The sequence below is a fragment of the Mytilus trossulus genome, chromosome 3 (assembly GCF_036588685.1).
Source record: "Mytilus trossulus isolate FHL-02 chromosome 3, PNRI_Mtr1.1.1.hap1, whole genome shotgun sequence".
Classification (NCBI taxonomy): domain Eukaryota; kingdom Metazoa; phylum Mollusca; class Bivalvia; order Mytilida; family Mytilidae; genus Mytilus; species Mytilus trossulus.
Window position 1 is genome coordinate 49,152,294 of NC_086375.1, and position 20,868 is coordinate 49,173,161.

General features: G+C 31.1%; 2 protein-coding genes across 3 annotated transcripts; both read right to left on the reverse strand.

Moving 5' to 3' along the window:
- Positions 1-524: 524 nt before the first annotated feature.
- LOC134709500 (heterogeneous nuclear ribonucleoprotein A3 homolog 2-like) lies at positions 525-3,591 on the reverse strand. Its single transcript, XM_063569659.1, has 5 exons — positions 3,529-3,591; positions 1,974-2,311; positions 1,624-1,644; positions 907-927; positions 525-602 (listed from the first exon to the last, which is right to left on the reverse strand). Exons 2-5 carry the CDS (start codon positions 2,301-2,303, stop codon positions 591-593), a joined length of 384 nt encoding a protein of 127 aa, XP_063425729.1. The 5' UTR covers positions 2,304-2,311; positions 3,529-3,591; the 3' UTR covers positions 525-590.
- A 7,295-nt stretch (positions 3,592-10,886) lies between these two features.
- On the reverse strand, positions 10,887-14,954 carry LOC134709501 (uncharacterized). Of its 2 annotated transcripts, none has more exons than XM_063569660.1 (5): positions 14,822-14,954; positions 12,637-13,466; positions 11,913-11,933; positions 11,351-11,371; positions 10,887-10,994 (listed from the first exon to the last, which is right to left on the reverse strand). In XM_063569660.1, exons 2-5 carry the CDS (start codon positions 13,456-13,458, stop codon positions 10,983-10,985), a joined length of 876 nt encoding a protein of 291 aa, XP_063425730.1. In that variant the 5' UTR covers positions 13,459-13,466; positions 14,822-14,954; the 3' UTR covers positions 10,887-10,982. The 2 variants fall into 2 exon arrangements, with proteins under 2 accessions (XP_063425730.1, XP_063425731.1); XM_063569661.1 differs by having other exon boundaries at positions 12,637-13,461; positions 14,818-14,929.
- Positions 14,955-20,868: the final 5,914 nt, after the last annotated feature.

The following is a 20,868-nucleotide window of genomic DNA, read 5'->3' on the forward strand; positions in this document are numbered from 1 at the left end:
CATCCACCGAGGTTCTGTTCAAAGCTTTGAACAGGCACATCAAGAATTAACATGTCTGGGGCTGCTTTTAATTCTTTACCTTTTTTTTTTTATCTTTTATAATTTCATCAACTTTTTTATAGACATTTGTATCTTTCAGAGATTTTATATTTACTGTAGTCTTTAGAATTCACAGTTTAAACTGTTCACTTCCTACTTAGGTTCCAGTTGATTTGGAATTTGACATATGGTATCACAACTGGCTCTGAATAACATTTATTTTATTGTGACCGAAAAAAGGCTTAAGTATTCATGACAAAGGTTAATCACGAAAAGCGATTCGGAGACATAATATTTATAAATTGTTTTTTTTTTCTCTATGGTTTATAATCTCAATGACGTGCAGTACTATATCAATTTGAATTTGAAATACTTTGAACTATAAAATTACTTCGTAAAAATAAATTTACAAAAAGTACAGATACAGTTAGAAGAATATAATTTATTTGTTTTTGAATATTTTACAAAAGAATATAAATACAAATGTTCGAATCAATATATTAACACATATGAGTTGTCGGAATTTCAGTTGCATGTTGTTGATAGGATCCTTAGTAGCCACCCTGAAATAATAAAAAAAATATCCGATTGGAAAGATGACCAGCACATATGATTTGTGTCTAATTTTTTGGGGAAAATTAACAAAATTAACTATTTTATAAAAGCTACATGATATATGCATTGATAAGTTATTTTTCAGTATCGCTTCATAAACTTTTACTTTAGATTCGTCCTCTGTTCATAAATAAAGTTTATCAAAATTTGGAATTAAACATTTTGAAAAAATAGAAAAAGGGGGGATAAGGCAAGAAAACTAAAATTAAATTTTGGAATTTGATTGATAAACTTAGATAAATGTATACTCACTTTGCGCTCTTTGCCGTATGACTAAAAGGAAATAATGAGAAATATTTAATAATTTTTATAATTAAATTACTAACTGAAATACCAAATACAACAAGTAATACATGTGATATATGTACGAGGAATTTTAAAGATGTTTATGTACATGCTAATTGTAATTGCCCCAGTGCTAATGCACAACGCAAAGTCTGATTGGACCTTTGAAGTGACAATTATACAGTGCAACTTTACTGTGAATTAAGCATGTATGCTGAAGAAATCTAACTAGCATAGATAAATCAGTTCAGGTTCTCAAGCTTTGTCACGCACAAATTGTCCAGTGGGTTTTAAAATATAGTCGATCTCTGATACGGTGCTATTAGGCGTGCCAATACATGATGTGTCACTGCATCAATAATGATGTTAATACTGCTTATATAAACAATCATTTATGTATTGTGTATTTACTTCATATTTTTTTCTAATACTGATATTTTGTTTTTCATTTTGACGTTTATCTAGTTTATTCACTAATCATAAGTTCATTTAATCTCATTCATGAGGATATGATTAAATGAATGAATGCTATAGCTTCATAAATATTTAGTTAAGATTCGTTTTCTGTTCATGATTAAAGTTTTTCAAAATTTAACAATTTGAAAAAATTGAAAGAGGGAAAAATGCGAGATAACTAACATTACATATGTGAAATTTGATAAACTAAGATACATGTATACTTACTTTGCGTTCTTCGCCGTATGACTAAAAAGTAATAATAAGAAATAGTTAATCTAAATCGTTTTACTGTGGTAAAATTATGCAAAAGTCCTTTAATTTATATCAATCTAAATAAACTAAATATAAAACAAGTTCCTTCACGTTGTCGAAAGAAAATGCTAGACCTCTCATAATTATATAATTCTGTTAAATGAAATAAAACACAATAACATGCTTCGTCAATATTTAACAATTCAATAAAATCTAAGGTTTTACGTGAAACATTCAGTTCAAAGACCCGACATTTACTGATTTTGATCACAGTCTTTTTTTGAAGGGACATACCAACTTGATTTTTTTTATTAAAAACTTACAGGCTTTCCGTATGATTTTCTTGCACCGTATCCATTTCCAGCATAACCATTTTCGTTTCCATAACCATTTTGGCTTTCAGGTTGGGCAAAGTCAACATAGTCACCACCATTATATCCGTTACTACCACCATTATATCCAGTTAGGGCATCATATTCATTTCCACCAGCATATCCATTTCCGCCAGCATATCCATTACCACCTGCATATCCATTACCCCCAGCGTATCCAGCTCTACGGCCATATCCACCGTATGTTTTCTTCTTGTATTGTACAGCCTGTACTAATACGAATGCGCAAATGGCAAGACAAAAATAACCAATCGACTGCATTTTTAACACTGAAATTAAAATATTTCATTTATTCTATTTATCTTCCGAATTACCAAAAAATTGAAGATGTTTTAACGTTAAATGCTTTTAATCCTATGTATTATTAGCCCATTTAAAGTTATACTTTTAGTTAGAACTATACACGTGGTTGTTACGTTTTACTCTAGTCTTAATGAGTATGAGTGCCAGTTCCTTGCCAAAATAAAGTGGTTCTTTACGGCGTCTACAACTTTCATAAGCCCCATCATTGCTAAAATATTCTGTATCCAACATAAATAAAAATCTATAATAAGTATTGTATCGGATTTGCAATCAACATAAGTACAGTACCCTGTAATAGTTGAAAACATTTGGGGTGTTTGAAATTTGTGTAAATTCGTCAAATGTAACCATTTACAAAGGAAATTATACGGCAGACGAAAAGACTTAACGATGGCCCCGAAAATAATCTGATTTTAAAACTTTACCTGAGATTTAAAACAAAATTAAACGATTGTTCTTTGAAAAAAATCATTGCACTAGAAAGAAAATATATTTAATAATCTACTCGGAAATATATTCACATAAATAAGTAAAAACGAACATAACATTGGATAAATTTCGTGCATAGAATTGCTTTTTTTAACGAACATAACTCTTAGATCGTTATTATCACACAAAGACACAAATTTGCCATTGAAACTTCCTGTGGTAATAAACAGACCGGCCCGACCCATAACAGAGTTATAAAAATATTCGTTAGACTGTTTCATTATAAAAGCATTCAAAAGTGTTGATTTTAAGTGTACTTAATGTATTTCATTTTTCGATATTAACATTTTTTTTATATTAATGTAACATGCTTAAAATAAAATAGTCGTGATCAAGAATGAAAAAAAGAAAATTTCATTTTCATCATTAACATTTTTAACAAATACTTTTTTTTTTTAAAGTGAACGAGTGTGGTGTCAAAACAAATTATATCAGTATGGTAACCGACGTAAACAAACAACTGAGTTTGTAACATTTACAACAAGGAGAACTAATTTTTAATAAGAAACGGTTAATAAGAAAAAAACTTCATGGAAAAAGTGTATTGTTGAATTTGTATTTTTTAGTGTGAACAAAAATTTCAATTGAAGTTAAATGAATTGGAAGAACATCTGTATGAAATTATTCACACTGTGAGATTTATTTTAGTTTGAGAGATTTTCTGTAGTAAAGAATATAAAAATATTTATCTTACCTTTTACTTGATAGCAGGATTAGAATGAATAAGTGGCGATATTGGAACATTTGAAGAACCGTCCTTATATATACTATAAGTTGCACTTATCATATTAGCACTAGGAAATACATATCAAACTTTGAATTAATTATAAGATGGTTTTTAGGTTTAATTAGTTCAATATGAAACAGTAATTACATGTAGTTTTGAATTATCAAAGCATAAAAACTTTAAAAAGTGAAAGTCAAAAACCCCTATCATTATATCTGAATACTTAGTATGTAATCTAAATGAAATTAAAATTAATTATTTTGCTAATAGTTCAGTTGACCTTATAGATTTCCGAGTACCATTTTTTTATCATCGTTTAAGAACAAAAAAAAGTTGCGGTTTTACTTGTTGGAAAGAAAGTACACGACTTGGAGATAGCTTGGAATTATAGACTTCTAAACTGAGTCATTGGAAAGTATATATGTGTTGCATTTATTCACGAAAACACGTTTTGACATTATTATCATTTCTTACTGTTTGTATTGTTCTAAAGAGAAAAAAAAAGAAGCGGTAAAATGTGTTTGTTTGTGTTTGTGAAGTTTGTAATAACGTTTAAATATTAAACATAGAAAGTTCGTATGCAGTATGGATTACCTATTTGCTTGTTTTTTCGATGTAGACCTAACTGTGCTAGTATGACAATTCCATTCATTGTAAGTTACATACACAAAATAAACAAAAATAAAATTCTGAAGTAGTTCTAGAATGTTTCTTTTTACGACTTAAACTTATTTAGTTGAGGAAATATTACGATGTCTTTAGTTAATAATTTAAACATGTCAAATTTTCCGCGTTTCTATATTTTTCTTATCAAATGTTTGCAAAAATGCTCATAAATGTTTTTTTTAAACAGATTATTTAATATAGTGTACTTATAATGTATGTTACGATACTGTTGTCAGGTCATTAAAGATTACATATGTTGGCGTTGATATTGATTCACTTATAGGGTCTTTGCATCGGAACTAAACACATGTATTCAAAAACCAGTTGTTGGCATGACACGGGTTATGTTCTTCTAATATATGTTATGATGGTGTTATACTCAACCCCTAACTGGAAGGAGTGTGATTGATGTTCATATGATGAAATCATAATCTTTCAGTCAGTTTAATTGAAGTCTGGAGCTAGCATGTCAGTTAACTGCTAGTAGTCTGTTGTTATTTATGTATTATTGTCATTTTGTTTATTTTCTTTGGTTAAAGCTTCTGACATCAGACTCGGACTTCTCTTGAACTGAATTTTAATGTGCATATAATTATGTGTCCGGGTGCGAGAATTTCTCGCTACATTGAAGACCTGTTGGTGACCTTCTGTTGTTGTTTTTTTTTTGTGGTCGTGTTTTTGTCTGTTTGACACATTTCCATTCTCATTTTTAACTGTTTTTTATATAGTATAAAACTTTGATATTGAATCTCATGTTAATTAATTTACCTTGACATACAAATGTTGTGGTATGTAAAATGTTCATTACTTTTTCATTGACATAATGAATATTTATAGGGTGGTACAAGGTCTCAAATTTTTGGTTATTAGAATTTATTGATTAATTAGAGATCTATGTACCTAATCAGGAATAAGACAGTTTTTATTTAAACGTTAGATTTGTTTGAGCTTTTGATTTTGCCATTGTATAAAGTAATTTCTCATGGAGTTCGGATTTTTTCTTATTTTACTTTGCTCTCAACGAGGTTGGTTTATGTGGTTTAATATGTTTTTTATGCCTGGTTTTAAAGATATCTAACAACTACACTTTTGAAAGGGTACAGAGTTAAAAAAAAAAACACAAAAAAAACAAAAAAAACATTACTTTTAAGACACCTTATGACACGTACTAGGGTGGTCTTATGATCTACCAAAAAAGTTAACTAATCGTTGACTCCGAATATTGTTAGGGTAATATATGTTCTGCTTTGGTCTACTTTTTGGCACAAATACAAAATTCCAATCCTGGTATCTGAGATGAGTTTATTTTTTGCTTAAGAAAATGCTTATATCAGCTTGCCAGGAATATGGCAATTGTTTTCTATTCGTTTGACGCTTTACCAGTTGTTAAGGGATTTTCGGATTAGAATTCTCCTTAGAGCTTTAGTTTGTGTTTTGTTTACTTTTTTTGATGCCAGATGGGTGACATACTCGAAGGCAGAAGAAATCTTCTCAGAGCCTCACCTAAAAACTGAAATAATGATGTTGTTTCAATTGATCAGAAGTGATACTTAGATTTGACAATATTATAAGGATTTTAAATTTAGGAAAAAAAATCTGTATCATGGTGTTCAGTGCCCTTGGTATCACTTTTGTTTAAACTCACGTTTTATCAAGCTTTTAGTACTTTTTGACAAACAGCGGTATACTTCTGTTGCCTTAATTTGTCATTTTACTAACAAAAAAATGCATTCTTCTCCGTTTCGTCATAAAAGATTTTGTTTCGAGAACGCGATGCATTGAATCTTTTTATATAATTAAAATAGAATAATGCTTCATGAATATAGTGTTGAAAAGTTATTATATTTTTAATAAAATGTGAGGTTAATATACTGTCGCATATATAGTCTAAAGCCTCGGTCACGTTAGTTTTTTATATATCTTAAATGTTGGTTTTAAATGCTTTTGAACTGCATAAATGTGATTTGTCCTACCAACATTTGCTATTAAAACGCGCTTCATTGGTACAATGTTTGGTTTCTTTCGAATAATACTTTAATCGAAACCGCTTTTGATCAAGTGCAGTCTAAGAGGATATAAAATAACAGGTAGTCAGCATTTTTTTACTGACATTAAATATATCAGTGATGCAGTAATTTTGTGTAAAATGTAGAATGATCGGAAACTCGGATCGTCGTAACATCAATCTCCTCCCCATTCTTGAATGTGACCTACCGAATTAGAATATTTACCGGATTTGTTATCACATAAGCAACACGACGGGCGCCACATGTGGAGCAGGATCTGCTTACCCTTCCGAAGCACCTGAGATCACTCCTAGTTCTTTTGTGGGTATCGTGTTGGTTATTCTTTAGTTTTCTATGTTGTGTCCTGTGCACTATTGTTTGTCTGTTTGTCTTTTTCATTTTTAGCCATAGCGTTGTCAGTTTATTTTCGATTTGTGAGTTTGACTGTCCTTTTTGTATCTTTCGTTTTTTAAATCTTTACTAAGGCAAAGACAGTTTAGCCAGGTTAGTTGTTTTATTGTCTAACTCAAGCAAACTGATCACTTGCTCTTTAATGTAACAAGTTTTATTTTTGTGATCATTTTTTAACAAAATATGTGGAATCATAATCAAAAACCATGAAAATTGTAGCGTACAATACCATTTTATTGAATAAAGCATTGTGTACCATTGTGTGTAAAGGTGAATACAGGATCACTTACATGATTAAATGAACATTTTTATTTAAATGCAGATGGGTATAAACAATGAATGTATTTTCAGTTTGGATTAGTTTGACCTAAAGTATTTGACGTAGGTGAAGTTTTAATTAGAACCTTAGAAAAAACGGGTGGAAAAGGGGTGGGAGATTTACAACAAATTTATCTACATAGTAAACAAAATTTAAAAAATGCAACGGGATCAACAAAATGTTTTAGCATTCGATAGGTCTGTTCATGTAAAATTCTATATCATATGTTTATGTTTTAATTATTACCGCTATGACATGCCGTTTCTGATGAACTGTGGGTCTCTTAGAGTATCGTCCACCTAAAATTCATAGTTTTGAGCTGGTTTGATCTGAATACAACTTGTCCATTTCAAATGAAATTTTTAATACCTATAGAAAGTAAGTCAACAATCAACGCATTCAAGACTCTGCTGTGTTTGAGGTAGTTACATATATATTACAACAAAAATACTGAACTCCAAGGAAAATGAAGGAAAACGTTATCTAATGGCAAAATTAAAAGCTCAAACATACCAAACGAACGAAAATGTCAGAGATTTCCGTGCAATAAATTGCCATCAAACCATTGTGTGCAAAATATTTAACAGCTTCAACATGTAAATATGCCTCATTTCAATGTAGACCTAAACTCTTGCGTATCGTGTAGGGCGAATGCAATGGTCTCTGAATTAAAACTATGCAACTATTCTTTGAGAGGCTCGGAGGTAGCATGTCGAAAAACAAAACTAAACTCCCCTTCTCTACTCACACCCTTCTAGGACAGTCCAAGTTCTACACCTTCATACCAATTGACTAAATTTGCAGTCAATACCTTTTATATTATTGCACATTTATTCTCGTCCTGAATATATGTGAAATTGTTGTTTCGTTATTAAATTACAGACACAGCTCCAACAGCAGACTAACTTGTACAAATAACTGTAAAAGGAAAATGTCACCAGACGTTACATTATTTTAGTAAACTAAAACCATTTTATATAGATTTTTATTATTGTATTTTGTAATACATGATTACAAAAAAACAATGCATACCGTTCACCCATCTTAATAATATGAAGCACTATTTGCTATTTTTGTTCACAGTCTTGTCAAACCGACAACGAACTAGTTGTAACGTTTTTATGCGGTACATTTAAGTTGCATTTACTGTGTGTTTAAAGAATGAATACATGATGTTTAATTTTAGCACTAGTAAGTCTCTGTATAGGACATTTATACATCCTCTATATTATTTTTTATAAGTTAATAAGTTGGATCAGCTGTTTATTTCCCTGGATTACCAATCAGTGGAGTGTAACAGGGTAAATAAAGAAAAGTTTGGACCCTTGGTTGTAATAAGTTATCAAAGGTTCCCGGATACAAGCAAGATTTGATGAAGAGATATTATTATGTGGTTAAAAAAATGAATAAATTTATGTATGGCATTTGAATATCACAGTTTGAAAACAATTTAAAAATGTACAAAAAAGGTATTTCTAGAATCAGAAACACACTTTAAGCACTCACAAAATGGTTAGTATTCGTATCAGCCTACAAAGCAGTCAACCGTGAAGAGATGATATGACGTACATCCTACAAGGACGTTCTGAAAGATAAATTTATATAAATTTTACAGGAATGACACAAATTTGGTTTTCATAGGAAAGCCGACACCTGCCTGAATAATTCTACCTCTAAATTATGTTGTTAATGACAAACTCTAGCATACTGATCGGTTGTTCTTTGGTGTATCAAGTTTTATTTTCGGACTCATAACAAAATATGTGGAATCATATCTAAAAACAATAAATGTGTAGCTGGTGTGTGGAGACACGCATGCATCGAGTTTGTCTAAAACTTTTTGATGATAACCGTTAATTATATCGTCCCTTTTTCATTCGTTCATCCTCATACATTAGTTAATGCAGTTTGAGTGAAAGGAACATGCTTCTTCTAATGAATTGCGATTAGCGTAAACACGCACAAGCAAGAATAACGTATCAGTGTAGATATATAAATGCCATACGATAGTGCAGACAATATGGTGCTTACTGGAAAAGGGAAGTTAAAAAAATAAAAAGTTGAAATAATCACTTTTGTCATAGAATCTAGTTGATCGATGCCGTTGTTTGTGGACATCTCATCCCCGAGGTTATCACCAGTCCAGTAGTCAGCACTTTAGTGTTGACATGCATATCAATTATGTGGTCATTTTTATAAATTTCCTGTTAACAAAACTTTGAATTTTTCGAAAAACTAAGGCTGTTCTTTTCCCAGGAAAAGATTATCTTAGCCGTATTTGGCACAATATTTTGGAATTTTGGATCCTCAATGCTCTTCTATTTTGTTCTTGTTTGGTGCATAACTTTTTTGACATAAACGTCACTGATGAGTCTTATGTAGACGAAACGCGCGTCTGGCGTACTTAGTTACAATCCTTGTACCTGTGATAACTAATTGCAGTTGTCAACCTATGTGTAAGTAAGAAAAGATCAAAATCTGAAATATACCTTGTAGTTTTGGTACTATATGAGATGCAATCACTTCTGGCGATGAGATTTCTTGAGACAATGAAATCAATAATGTACTTGATGGTTACATTCTGTCTTTGAGGAGTTTAATTTAAATTATTCTTCATATGAGAACAAAAATAAGTCTAACAGTAGGATTCAAATTCAGAACCATCTGTTGGAATAACAATCCACTTAACTCACAGAACAATTCTGTATCGATCAAAAATACCAGCGTTTTATATCATTTTCAGAGTATCTGTTTTCTGCTAATTCATTGCGTTTCTTGACAAAGTATGAATTTTTTGTGGAAGTCACACATATGAAAGTTATGGTATTTCAGCAAAATTTCAACAATGTTATTGGAAATTTATCTGATAATCTTAAAACTGGTATTGATTCAACAGAAGGGTAAGCATATACTGCTCTACCACACGTTTAAATACAAATATGGTGATATGTTCAATTCGGCGATGTCACGTTAAAAGGAAAGACATCATTGTTGTTCTGAAAATTAGAACATGTCTATCGTTATCTGTGAAATAGAAATTCAATAACAGTCAACGTGATGCCATTCAATTTTTGTAGTTAATAAACTCATCATAGATACCAGGACCAAATTTAGTATATACGCCAGACGCTTTTTTCGTCTACAAAAGACCCATCAGTGACGCTCGAATCCAAAAAAGTTAAAACGGCCAAATAAAGTACGAAGTCGAAGAGCATTGAGGACCAAAATTTCTAAAAGTTTTGCCAAATACAGCTAAGGTAATCAATGCCTGGGGTAGAAAAGCCTTAGTATTTCAAAAAACTGAAAAATGTGTAAACAGTTAAATAAATATAACCATATCAATGACAATTCATGTCAGCACAAAAGTGCTGACTACTGGGCTTGTGATACCCTCGGGGAAATAAATTTCCAACAGCAGTAACATCGACCCAGTGGTTATAAATAAACTCATCATAGATTCCAGAACCAAATAATGAACCCTTATTTGTATGCAGGAACCCTCTTTCAAGAAATCATGATACTATACAAGCTCTGGAATATAGTTTCAACTGTGAGATATATACTGAAAAAAATACTGTTAGCGATGTTGTATTCTTTAACAACAGTATATTCTTTTTGGGGAAAGGAAGTATCATCAACCTAGTGCTTCTAGCAAGAGCTTGAACCAGTATGTTGATTGAACATGTACGTCATAGACCTCTAATGCATTTTCAGATACATCACCGAATATTTTATACCGAAAAGATCAAGTGTCCAGTTTGTGTTAATGTGAAATCCTGGATGTAACAGGTACAACATGTAGGGATATGAAATATCAAGGTTTGGTTTTTTTTATCTTTAGGGTAATGAGGAATTGTTTAAGTGTCATACGATTGTTAAAGGGAAAGAGACATACACATGTCAAAAACATATAACAAAGTATATAGCAATGCAAAATTTAATACTAGTATAAACAACAATTTTCAAAAGAAAAATAATTTAGTCGTTGACAATCTGGTTGCATCTTGTTGACAGGTTCCTTAATAGCCTCCCTAAAATAATACAGAAAAATGATTAGTCACGAGAAGGAATTTTCAACATTGTTTGTTTTTACGACATAAAACAATTAAAAGAAAAAATATATACTTTAATACACACGTATATAGTTTTTTGTATTATTGTTGTGTTGTTGGTTCAGTGATGTATGTTTCAAGATTCATATAACATGGTACTCTTGTGAGGAGTTTCAAAATTATTTTTTTTGTTTGTAGATTTTTTCGTTCCGTTTCTTGATTTTCTTGATTTTTCATGAATTTAAAAATAATCATTCTTCGTTCAAAAATATTACATAAAAATATGTCCAAGAAAATTAAAAGGCATTACAAGAATTAGTGTTATTGATACTTACTTTTGGTTGTTTGCCGTATTGCTAAAAAGAAATAAAAGAATGAAAACATTATTATCAATTTTTTTGTATGATTTTATGAACTTCTTTACTTTCAAAGTTTAAACAAAATTAAAAATCATATTAGAATTCATTTAAATTTGTCTTTCTGATAACAAAGTATAAACCACTAAACGGGGAGATATGGGTTGTTCCTACAACTAAGTCCTAAATGTAGTTAGTAAAAATAAAAATATATTGAAACCGACTACTTTGGTGTCTGTATTGTAAGTCACAACTTTGTCTCTGATACAACATTGTCTGTTTTTTTTACGGTATTGTAATCATATTTAACTGTATATATAATGAGTATGAGAATGAAATATACGCATTGTTTGTTTTGTTTCACACTAATGATAAACACCATAAAACTACTAAAAGAAAGAGGATGAAAAGTAACTTGTATGAACCCTATCTTTTGAAATGATTATTGTACCATTGAATTTTTTAGTTTTTGTACTAATGTGTTGATGGGCTGTGTGTAATTGAAACATGAAAATAATATATATACATCAATCAAACTTACTTTTTGGGGTTTGGCGTATGGCTAAAAATGAAAAAGAAAATCAATAATTTATCACTCGTTTAGGTATGGTATAATACATTTTTGTACTAAATTGAATTTATTGAAAGGGTTGATTTGCCGGTAACATAGTCCAACATGTAATCAGTGAATATATAATATGTATATATTTATTTATATACTCACACCAAGTACTGTTGGTACAACCTTATATCTTATACAGCATTTCATGTTAATACGGTAAAATACTAAATATCTAACATCACAAATACGTTCGAATTATCTTTAAATATATTAAATTGAAGAAAAGAAGTAACAAATCAACCATTGAGTTAAATCATGCCTTTTCTCTCTATGTTGTTGTCTGTTTCAATAAGGAAATAGACGATTTGAAGTATAAATATAAATCTTACTTAAATTATGAATATAACTATAAAAAATCGGATAAAAATTACTCAATTTAAAAAAAAAAATATAATGATGACTTGAAGTTTGAATAAGAAATGACTTGCAGTTTGAATATAACAATGACTTTCTATTTGAATATAATAAAATTGAGAATGGAAATGGGGAATGTGTCAAAGAGACAACAACCCGACCAAATAAATAAACAACAACAGAAGGTCACCAACAGGTCTTCAATGTAGCGAGAAATTCCCGCACCCGGAGGTGAAACGACTTGCAGTTTGGGTATAGGAATAACGAGAAGTTAAGAAATTAGACATACTTTTTTCCCATATGTGTTTCCTCCTTTCCCGTTGTATCCGCTACCATTGTATCCAGTACCTTCATTTTCGTTATCAGCATCTCCAGCATAACCACCGGTATATCCACCATTACCGCCAGTATATCCTCTATTACCACCAGTATATCCACCAGCACCTTGGTATCCTGCGCCACCAGTGTATCCACCAGCACCACCGGTGTATCCACCAGCTCCACCTGTGTATCCACCAGCTCCACCTGTGTATCCACCAGCTCCACCTGTGTATCCACCAGCACCACCAGTGTATCCACCAGCTCCACCTGTGTATCCACCAGCTCCTCCAGTGTATCCACCAGCACCACCTGTGTATCCACCAGCTCCTCCGGTGTATCCACCAGCACCACCAGTGTATCCACCAGCTCCACCTGTGTATCCACCAGCTCCTCCGGTGTATCCACCAGCACCACCAGTGTATCCTCTAGGACCTCCAGTGTATCCACCAGCTCCACCTGTGTATCCACCGGCACCACCTGTGTATCCACCGGCTCCACCTGTATATCCACCGGTCCCACTTGTATATCCACCGGCACCACCTGTGTATCCACCGGCTCCACCTGTATATCCACCAGCCCCACCTGTGTATCCAGCTCCGCCTCTGTATCCTGCACCGCCATTATAGCCATTACCGCCAGTGTATCCAGCACCACCATTGTTACCGTTTCCCCCTTGATATCCATTGTAACCTCCTACATAACCATTATATCCATTTTTCCTCTTGTAATTTCCAGCCGCCTGTACTAATACTAATGCACAGCACAAAAGAATAAAACCAGTAGACCACATTTTCTATACTGAAAAGAGAATTTAATGATGGATGATTATTTTCTCTATTTGATACAAAACATCATATAAAAATCCTTAGGTTTCTATAATTATTAAGAGAAAAAAATAAGCAGATTATTTTACAGAAGTTTCGTTATAATTTGATTTCTCGATATTCTTTTACTAGATTTGGTTATTTCAAAAATATTAGAATTAGAAAATACATATAAAAAATAGAACATTATACTAGTATGTGTAGTTTCACTCTTGTTTTTCCTTATTTCTTCAAGACTTTTAATCATTGTATGTATAGAGACATACAACACCAGGAATTACCTTAGTGGTCTTTCATAATTGTCAACCATTTTCCAAAGTGTACAAAACATACACTTTTTCAGACCCCCACCCTCCCTCAAAAAGTGTACATCAACTATTTTCAGACTTCAAGACAAGAATCAACCTTTCTTAATAAAAAGAACATCACGTCTATTAGAGTATAGTTTTATATAGAAATGTGCATTGAAAAGAAACTGAAATATATCTGACTGTTTTATTTGATGTTAAAAAAAAAGTGTACGGTAAAAATGTTGATCTTTTAACTCCCTCCCCCTAGTGTACGTTTTGTAAACTTTGGAAAATGGTTGACAATTATGGATGACCCCTTAGATGTTGTCGGAATTGTGTGTCCTCAATGCTTTTGATTTTTTCATTTAATTAGGCACTTTCCTTTTTTATTTATCCTTAGATTCGGCTTTTTAATGTTGACTTTTTTGTACTTTTTTGTAGCCTTTTTTAATTCGAGCGTCCCTGGTTAGTGTGTGTACAGAGTTGGTGACGTATATATTTTGGGCTTTAAGATATTGGATTAGCATTTTATAAATGCAACAGATAAAGTATACAAACATGGATTTATTCCAGTTAGGTGTGGCAAACGTGTCTTTAGAAGACGAATATGTTCCACAACACTTGCTTTACCCTCATCTTAGTCAAAAGTAAAAAATCTAAGCGTAAAAAATCTAAGGTATAATTTTTCAGTTTTATTATAAGGTACGCATAGAGACATGTGCTTCCAATCTTTATCATAAAAAAGGAATTATTGACAAAATAAATTCTTAATTGGCTGTATTTCTTAGACTTAACTCTTGTGCAGGAAATTTGCTACCGTTAATGTTATTATTTACACGTAACAACTCATCAACTCTTTAGAGTACAATCCAAAAGTATATTGAACACATAAGTACATCTTTTCTTTTATGTACTTGTAGGCGCATTTTCTTTTGTATGTCAATGTTTAGTTCTTATTTCAAATGGTTAAAACGAAAATCTATTCTCCTTAACTTTGATAATTTCATACCAGAAATTTAAAAAAAAACACGTTACTTACCTAAGTATGACAGGAGGACTACACTGAATATATCACAATACTGGAACTCTGTACTTACTACCAAGCTGCTTTCCTTTATATACCATAGTTTGTTCATAAACATTCAACACCACGAATTACATATCGATCATGAAATTTAATTATTGCATGTTTTTTTAAAGTTTATTAAGTTTGAGGTCAAAAGCAGTTATTAATCTTCACGTGCAAATTTCCGTTTAAAGTAAAAAGGTGAATAAGCAAATAACACAATTTCTTGTTTTCTGTTTGTTTTAGATTAAAAAAAATGTATTTAGAAGAACTTGCATATGTACATTTTTTGGAAAACATAGATCAATTGAAATTTCCAGATTGTTTATGACGAAATAAATTTTAATAAAAGAATAGTGTTTCAATGTCACGCTGAATGCATTATTTTATCTGCCAAAATCTCAAAAATATGTATGTCTATTTATTCATTGTACTAATTTTTTGGGAGGGGTGAGGTGTCTATAAATTTTACTCATATATATCCTAGAAGAAAAGCTGATTACTTAACTTGTCGAAATCCTTGCTTGTATAAGCTTTCGATATATATTTTTTTTAAATTGACAGGTAAAATCGTATTGAGAATAAATGCAATGCAATTTTCAAAATATTTTTTTTTTTTCATTTTCAAAGAGACATATATTCTGATAAAAAATAGATTGTTTTTGACCTTACTAGCTCGTGAAAGACTAAAACACAGTAAGTGTTTATAACTGCATCTTATTCATAAAAACAATTGTTATAAATTTTATTTACCCCTAGTTTTCCGTACTTAAAAAAGAATGTAATTGAATAATTATTCAGTATTACTGTTACTCTATGTATCTTAGGGGATATTTTGTTCACAGGAGAAAATGCAACAGAACACAAAAAAATAAGAAAACTTTTAAGAAAACCCAGTTTACAGGTACCTGAATAGGTAAACGGTGCATTTGACATCTTGATACATCTAATATCAAACTCTATCGGTGTGATCCTTCCAATTCAAACTTGACATCAAGATTTAAGAGTCAAGTTAAGAGAACATTCACGATTTGAATATTGTCCATTTTCAATTTTGAACAATCTTTTCATGAACGTATGATTAATTGTCTTTCGGTTATCTGTGTGGATTGTGTGATGTCTAATTGATATACCCTCCATCTCCTTTATTAGTAGTTCACCTCAATCTTCAACAAAACTCATAAAAAATAACGAGTTGCGATATTTGATCACACAAAACTTGAAAGTACATTCTGCAAAAAAGGCGACCCGATTCGTATACTTGAATGGAATTTTAAAGTAATTTATAAAATTGACCATTGAACTAACAAACGAATTCGATCGTTTGATACTTCAGTGTGACTTCAGGTTTTTTGTGCCAAAATATATTTGGTCATGGGGACTTAAGTTAATTGATCTGATTAGAGTCCTGGTATTATGTATTTCCTCGGGAACAAATTCTTCTTTTTATACCGTTGGTAATATTGTTTTTTGTTTTTTTTTCATATTTGCTGTTTTTGCTATCAATTTTTCTCCCTAAAACAGCCTAAAAATAATACGCGTGAGCGCAATATCGTCAACATTAGACATTTGTCTGGAGAATATGTCAAGCTCGAAATCGCCAATTTTTTTTTCTTTTTGTTTTTTTCCTTCTGTAAGACAGATCTTTTTTGTTTCTGCTTCAGAAAAAACGAAGTAGAAAATAAGTACCCATTGAAATACCGACTGTCTTTTATATATAATCGATCCACCAAATTCAGCAAATATGTTGTCTAGCAAAACATGCAGCGTCTGTTGATATTATCTTTGGTATTAGTTTTTGGAATCCGTACGCTTCTATGCAAAGTAAGATCTGTTGGTGACCTTAACCAAACAAATTTGAGTTAACGAACTTTTGTTTATGTTTGAAAAAAAAGTTCTTTTCAAGGTCAGGTAACATTAAATAAGCCATGCGACTGATTTTGTTAAATTTTAATATTTCCGTTTTTATGGTTTAAAATGATAAAAGAATCACCAAACGTTTTCAACACAAATTAGGCAACAAAGTGACTAATACAAGAACAACAAAGTCGGTCACTACATCATACTTTTATATCATTAAAACGAAAATGTATGTATCAATCATATAAAGTTTTCAAGAATAAGGAAGGAGAGAGATACCAAACGCAATGGCTAAAAAAGAAAACGACCAACAGACGAACAATAGTAAATAAAATAAAGAAACTTAAAGACTTAGCAACACGTACCAAACCAAAAAACTGCTTAATTTGCATTACATGTGATACCCGTCGTGTTAATTATGTAAGTACAAAACTGGTAATAAGTATAATTTGCTAGGTCATATTTGGGAAAAAGGTGTGGAATATTACATTGGATATTAAGAACATATCTGCTTTCCATATATGATTCTCGCAACCTCTTGAATAGGCAGTTTTACAATAACTTTAAAGCCCGGCTTTAATTGATAAATAAAAAAAAGATGTGAAATAATTTAGTAAGAAGCAATATAACTTTGAATTTCAATTTAGAGATTTGATGTTTTTAAGACAAATTTGAGATTGTTTTCCGCCAATTGTATATCATATTCTATAAAACTAGGTTTAATCTACATTTTTTTTTTATGTTTGATGTATTTAATCATTTGATTTTGCCATTTAAATAAGGACTCTTCGTTTAGAATTTTCCTCGGAGTTCAGTTTGTTTGTGATTTACTTTTTTCTTTACAAATGTTTCACTCTATTGAAAGAATTGATATTTCAGAAAATAAAAAAGATAAATGCATTATTACTAACTTAATTTTGTGAGATAGGCAATTTTTTGGTTCCTTTGACTCAATGCGACGACGAATTCTATATTTTAATTGATGGAAGTAGGAGTAGAAGGAATATGGTAGGAAATTCAAAATCATGGTATCTACAAAATTTTCAAGGATGTGATTGAAGATTTTGCAGCAGATCTTAAGGATTTTTAAGAATCGCTAAATTTCTATCGGCCATCTTTTTACTGCAGAAATAATGGTGTATGGCAGGAGGACTAAACTAGTTTGGACTTATCACTTCCTAGTGTAATATATATTACATATTACCTTCGGAGAGAGGGTATTTGTTTCTGTTTTGTTCCTGATATTATCTTTTTACTTGTTTTGCTAAGCCTTGTTTTTTTTAATTTCATATTTAACATTTTTTCTATAAATGTGACGCCCCATACAAAGGTTGTATTGACATTTTAAGTATGTGTAATGTTTCTAAAATACCGTAGAGCAAAACAGACGCTTGTTTTTTCCTGATTCCTTTGTCAACATTTTGAGTTTATTAATGTATTCTGAAAAATTGTTAATATTCTCAGTTTTAGTGCATAGTGATTTTTGATATTTAAATTTAGGTTGAATCACTTGTCAATAACCACAACTATTTAAACAAATCAATCTGTCAATACATATTTTTTTTTATAAACATATGCATATTGTATTGACAAAATGTTATTTCCGATTTCGGTGGGTGATTCAAAAGTCACAATCTATTAGAAAAGAATTAGGGGAAACATGTATGTAATTATGATCTGCATTATTCGCTATTTGAAATTCCATAATCACAATCTAAAGTAGCCACAAATTTAGTCTTAAGGTATTAAAAATGAACTGATTTCGAATAAAGCAAATAAAAATTAAAAAAATATTCTCGTCCTGAACATGTAGTTAACATTTGGACTAGACGTTTAGTAACCAAAAATCAATAAATCAATATATAATTTTAATCAAAATACAATAGCATATAAATCACTCTGACATCAAGAGATAAAAAGTTTCATTTTTTGCGTTTGATTTCATAGATTTTAATGTATTTTTCATTTGTTAGCTGTATAGGAAATGATTTACAATAAAAAAAAAAATTATCTTCTTATTTCTTATGCAACAAAAATACTGCAATCTGATTGGTTGACTACCCCGGTGTAAATAACACCCCACCCTTGTTCACCCGGGGATAAATAAAAGTTTGCCAAAATTTAAAAAAAATGAAATTTGCCTAGAAAAAAAAATAAAAATTAACATTTTCCAAAATAAAGAAAAAAACAGAAAATTTATATATATGAATAAAAATAAAAATTGGGGAAATGAAGTACAATATGTAGAAATTATAGAGTGTAGAATAAAATGAAATGTTCATGAAATTGCATAAACCTTCTGATATTTTGATTTTTATCTCGCTGTACCTAATAACACCGTGTAAATATACATGTTTCTATCAATAGCTAGTGTATCAAGGTAATGAAACTGTAATATGTAACAAAAATTCCCCTTGTGACTTGCCTTTAAGAATATGAGTTTTAAAAACTAAAAAAAAATGTTTGGGTGGAGATCACGCGTGACATAGATTCTAGTTTGCCGTCGTCAATCTGTATAAACATCGAGGTAAAAATATGAAGCAGACCGTCTTGTTTTTATAGTATTACCGTAATTTATGAGATATTAGCACTGATTGAAATGTGGATGATTGAGTTCCAGAGCAACAATATAAAATGAGGGTTTTTTTCCATTGAAAGCGTTTGTGTAAAGTTTGATTTCTATGAAGGAGTAAAGAACATAGTTGGCCAGTAGGGACGCACAATTAGTGCCAATTTAGATACAGACTACTAAAATCTGTTACAAAATGATCAACCAAACACTACAAGAAGTCCAGCATCTGACGATAATTGTCGGCGTATTTTTTTCGGAATCACCTAGCCTTTTTTTGTGACTTCAAGCAAGAAGTTGTATCTACAATCTTTTTTCATTTATTTTAGTAAAAGTTCTGCTTTATGCAATCGATTAATTATATCTTTCTACATAAGAAAATACCTGTACAGAGTCAATAATATGATAGCTGCTATCCATTCGTCTGAAGTGTTTGAGCTTCTGGTTTTTTTTTATCATGGACTTTTTTTTCCCCTCAAAGTTCAGTATTTTTAGTGAATTTACTTTTCTCCTGGGTATTGAGGGGAGTAGTTTTTGCGTAACAAAATCAGATTCAAGATATCTTTGGAAAATTTAAGAATTTAATTGAAGATTTTGTAATATAAATTAAGGATTTTAAAGAATAAGCCTCTGACTGATTGTACCATGTAAATAAAAATCATCGCAAAAATTTTGAAGACCTGCTTTTTACTGAAAAAAGAATGATACCAAAGGGATGTTAAGAATACAGAAGTCAATCGTTAATGACAACGCCGTCCCAAATAAAATAAATGACAAAAAATACAAAGAGCAGTTCACAACACAAAGCACAACATAAAAAATTAAAGAATGAGCAACGCGAACCAGGCCCTGTTTTCTATCATAATTCTATTTTTATGATAACTTATTCCTCTCAGGAAGCCCTTAAACCAAGAGTTCCAAGTGGTGAATTTGAAGTGAAACCTCCGCAAACGAGTCGGTTGAGCGTTATGGAATATTTGAGATCACGACGGATATATTACATTTGCTGTAACCAAAATCTCGTCTCCTACCGACCGAATTAAACTTATCATCGAGTTTGTACTGACACATTCAAAATAATGAGTGCCATATTAAGTGCAGTATATGCGTTATCTTCTGTAAATATGAGAACATCCCCTGTATTGAGTAGGGGTCGTTTTATTCAAATCTTTTGCTTTTCTATGTTGTGTTTTGTTTACAGTTCTTTGTATTTTCATCTTTTTTTTCGTTTTTGTTTTTGTCCATAACGCTGGTAGTTTACATTTGTGCGAGTACAATTTATAATAGGAATTTGGAGGTTTGGATGTTTCATCCTTATACATAAAGGTGTCTATGCTTTTCTACCTCATTATCAAATAACCTTGGCTGTATTTGGCAAAACTTTCATGAAATTTTGGTCTTCAGTGCTCTTCAACTTCATACCTTATTTTGGCCTTTTTGATATCTCTTTATTTGAGCGTCATTCATGATTCTTTTGTAGACGAAACGCGTGCCTGGTGCTAGTATAAATTGCAATCCTAGTATCTATAATGAGTTATTTACTCCATTGGGGTTACAAATCTTTGATGTGTGTAAATAAAATGTGATGTGT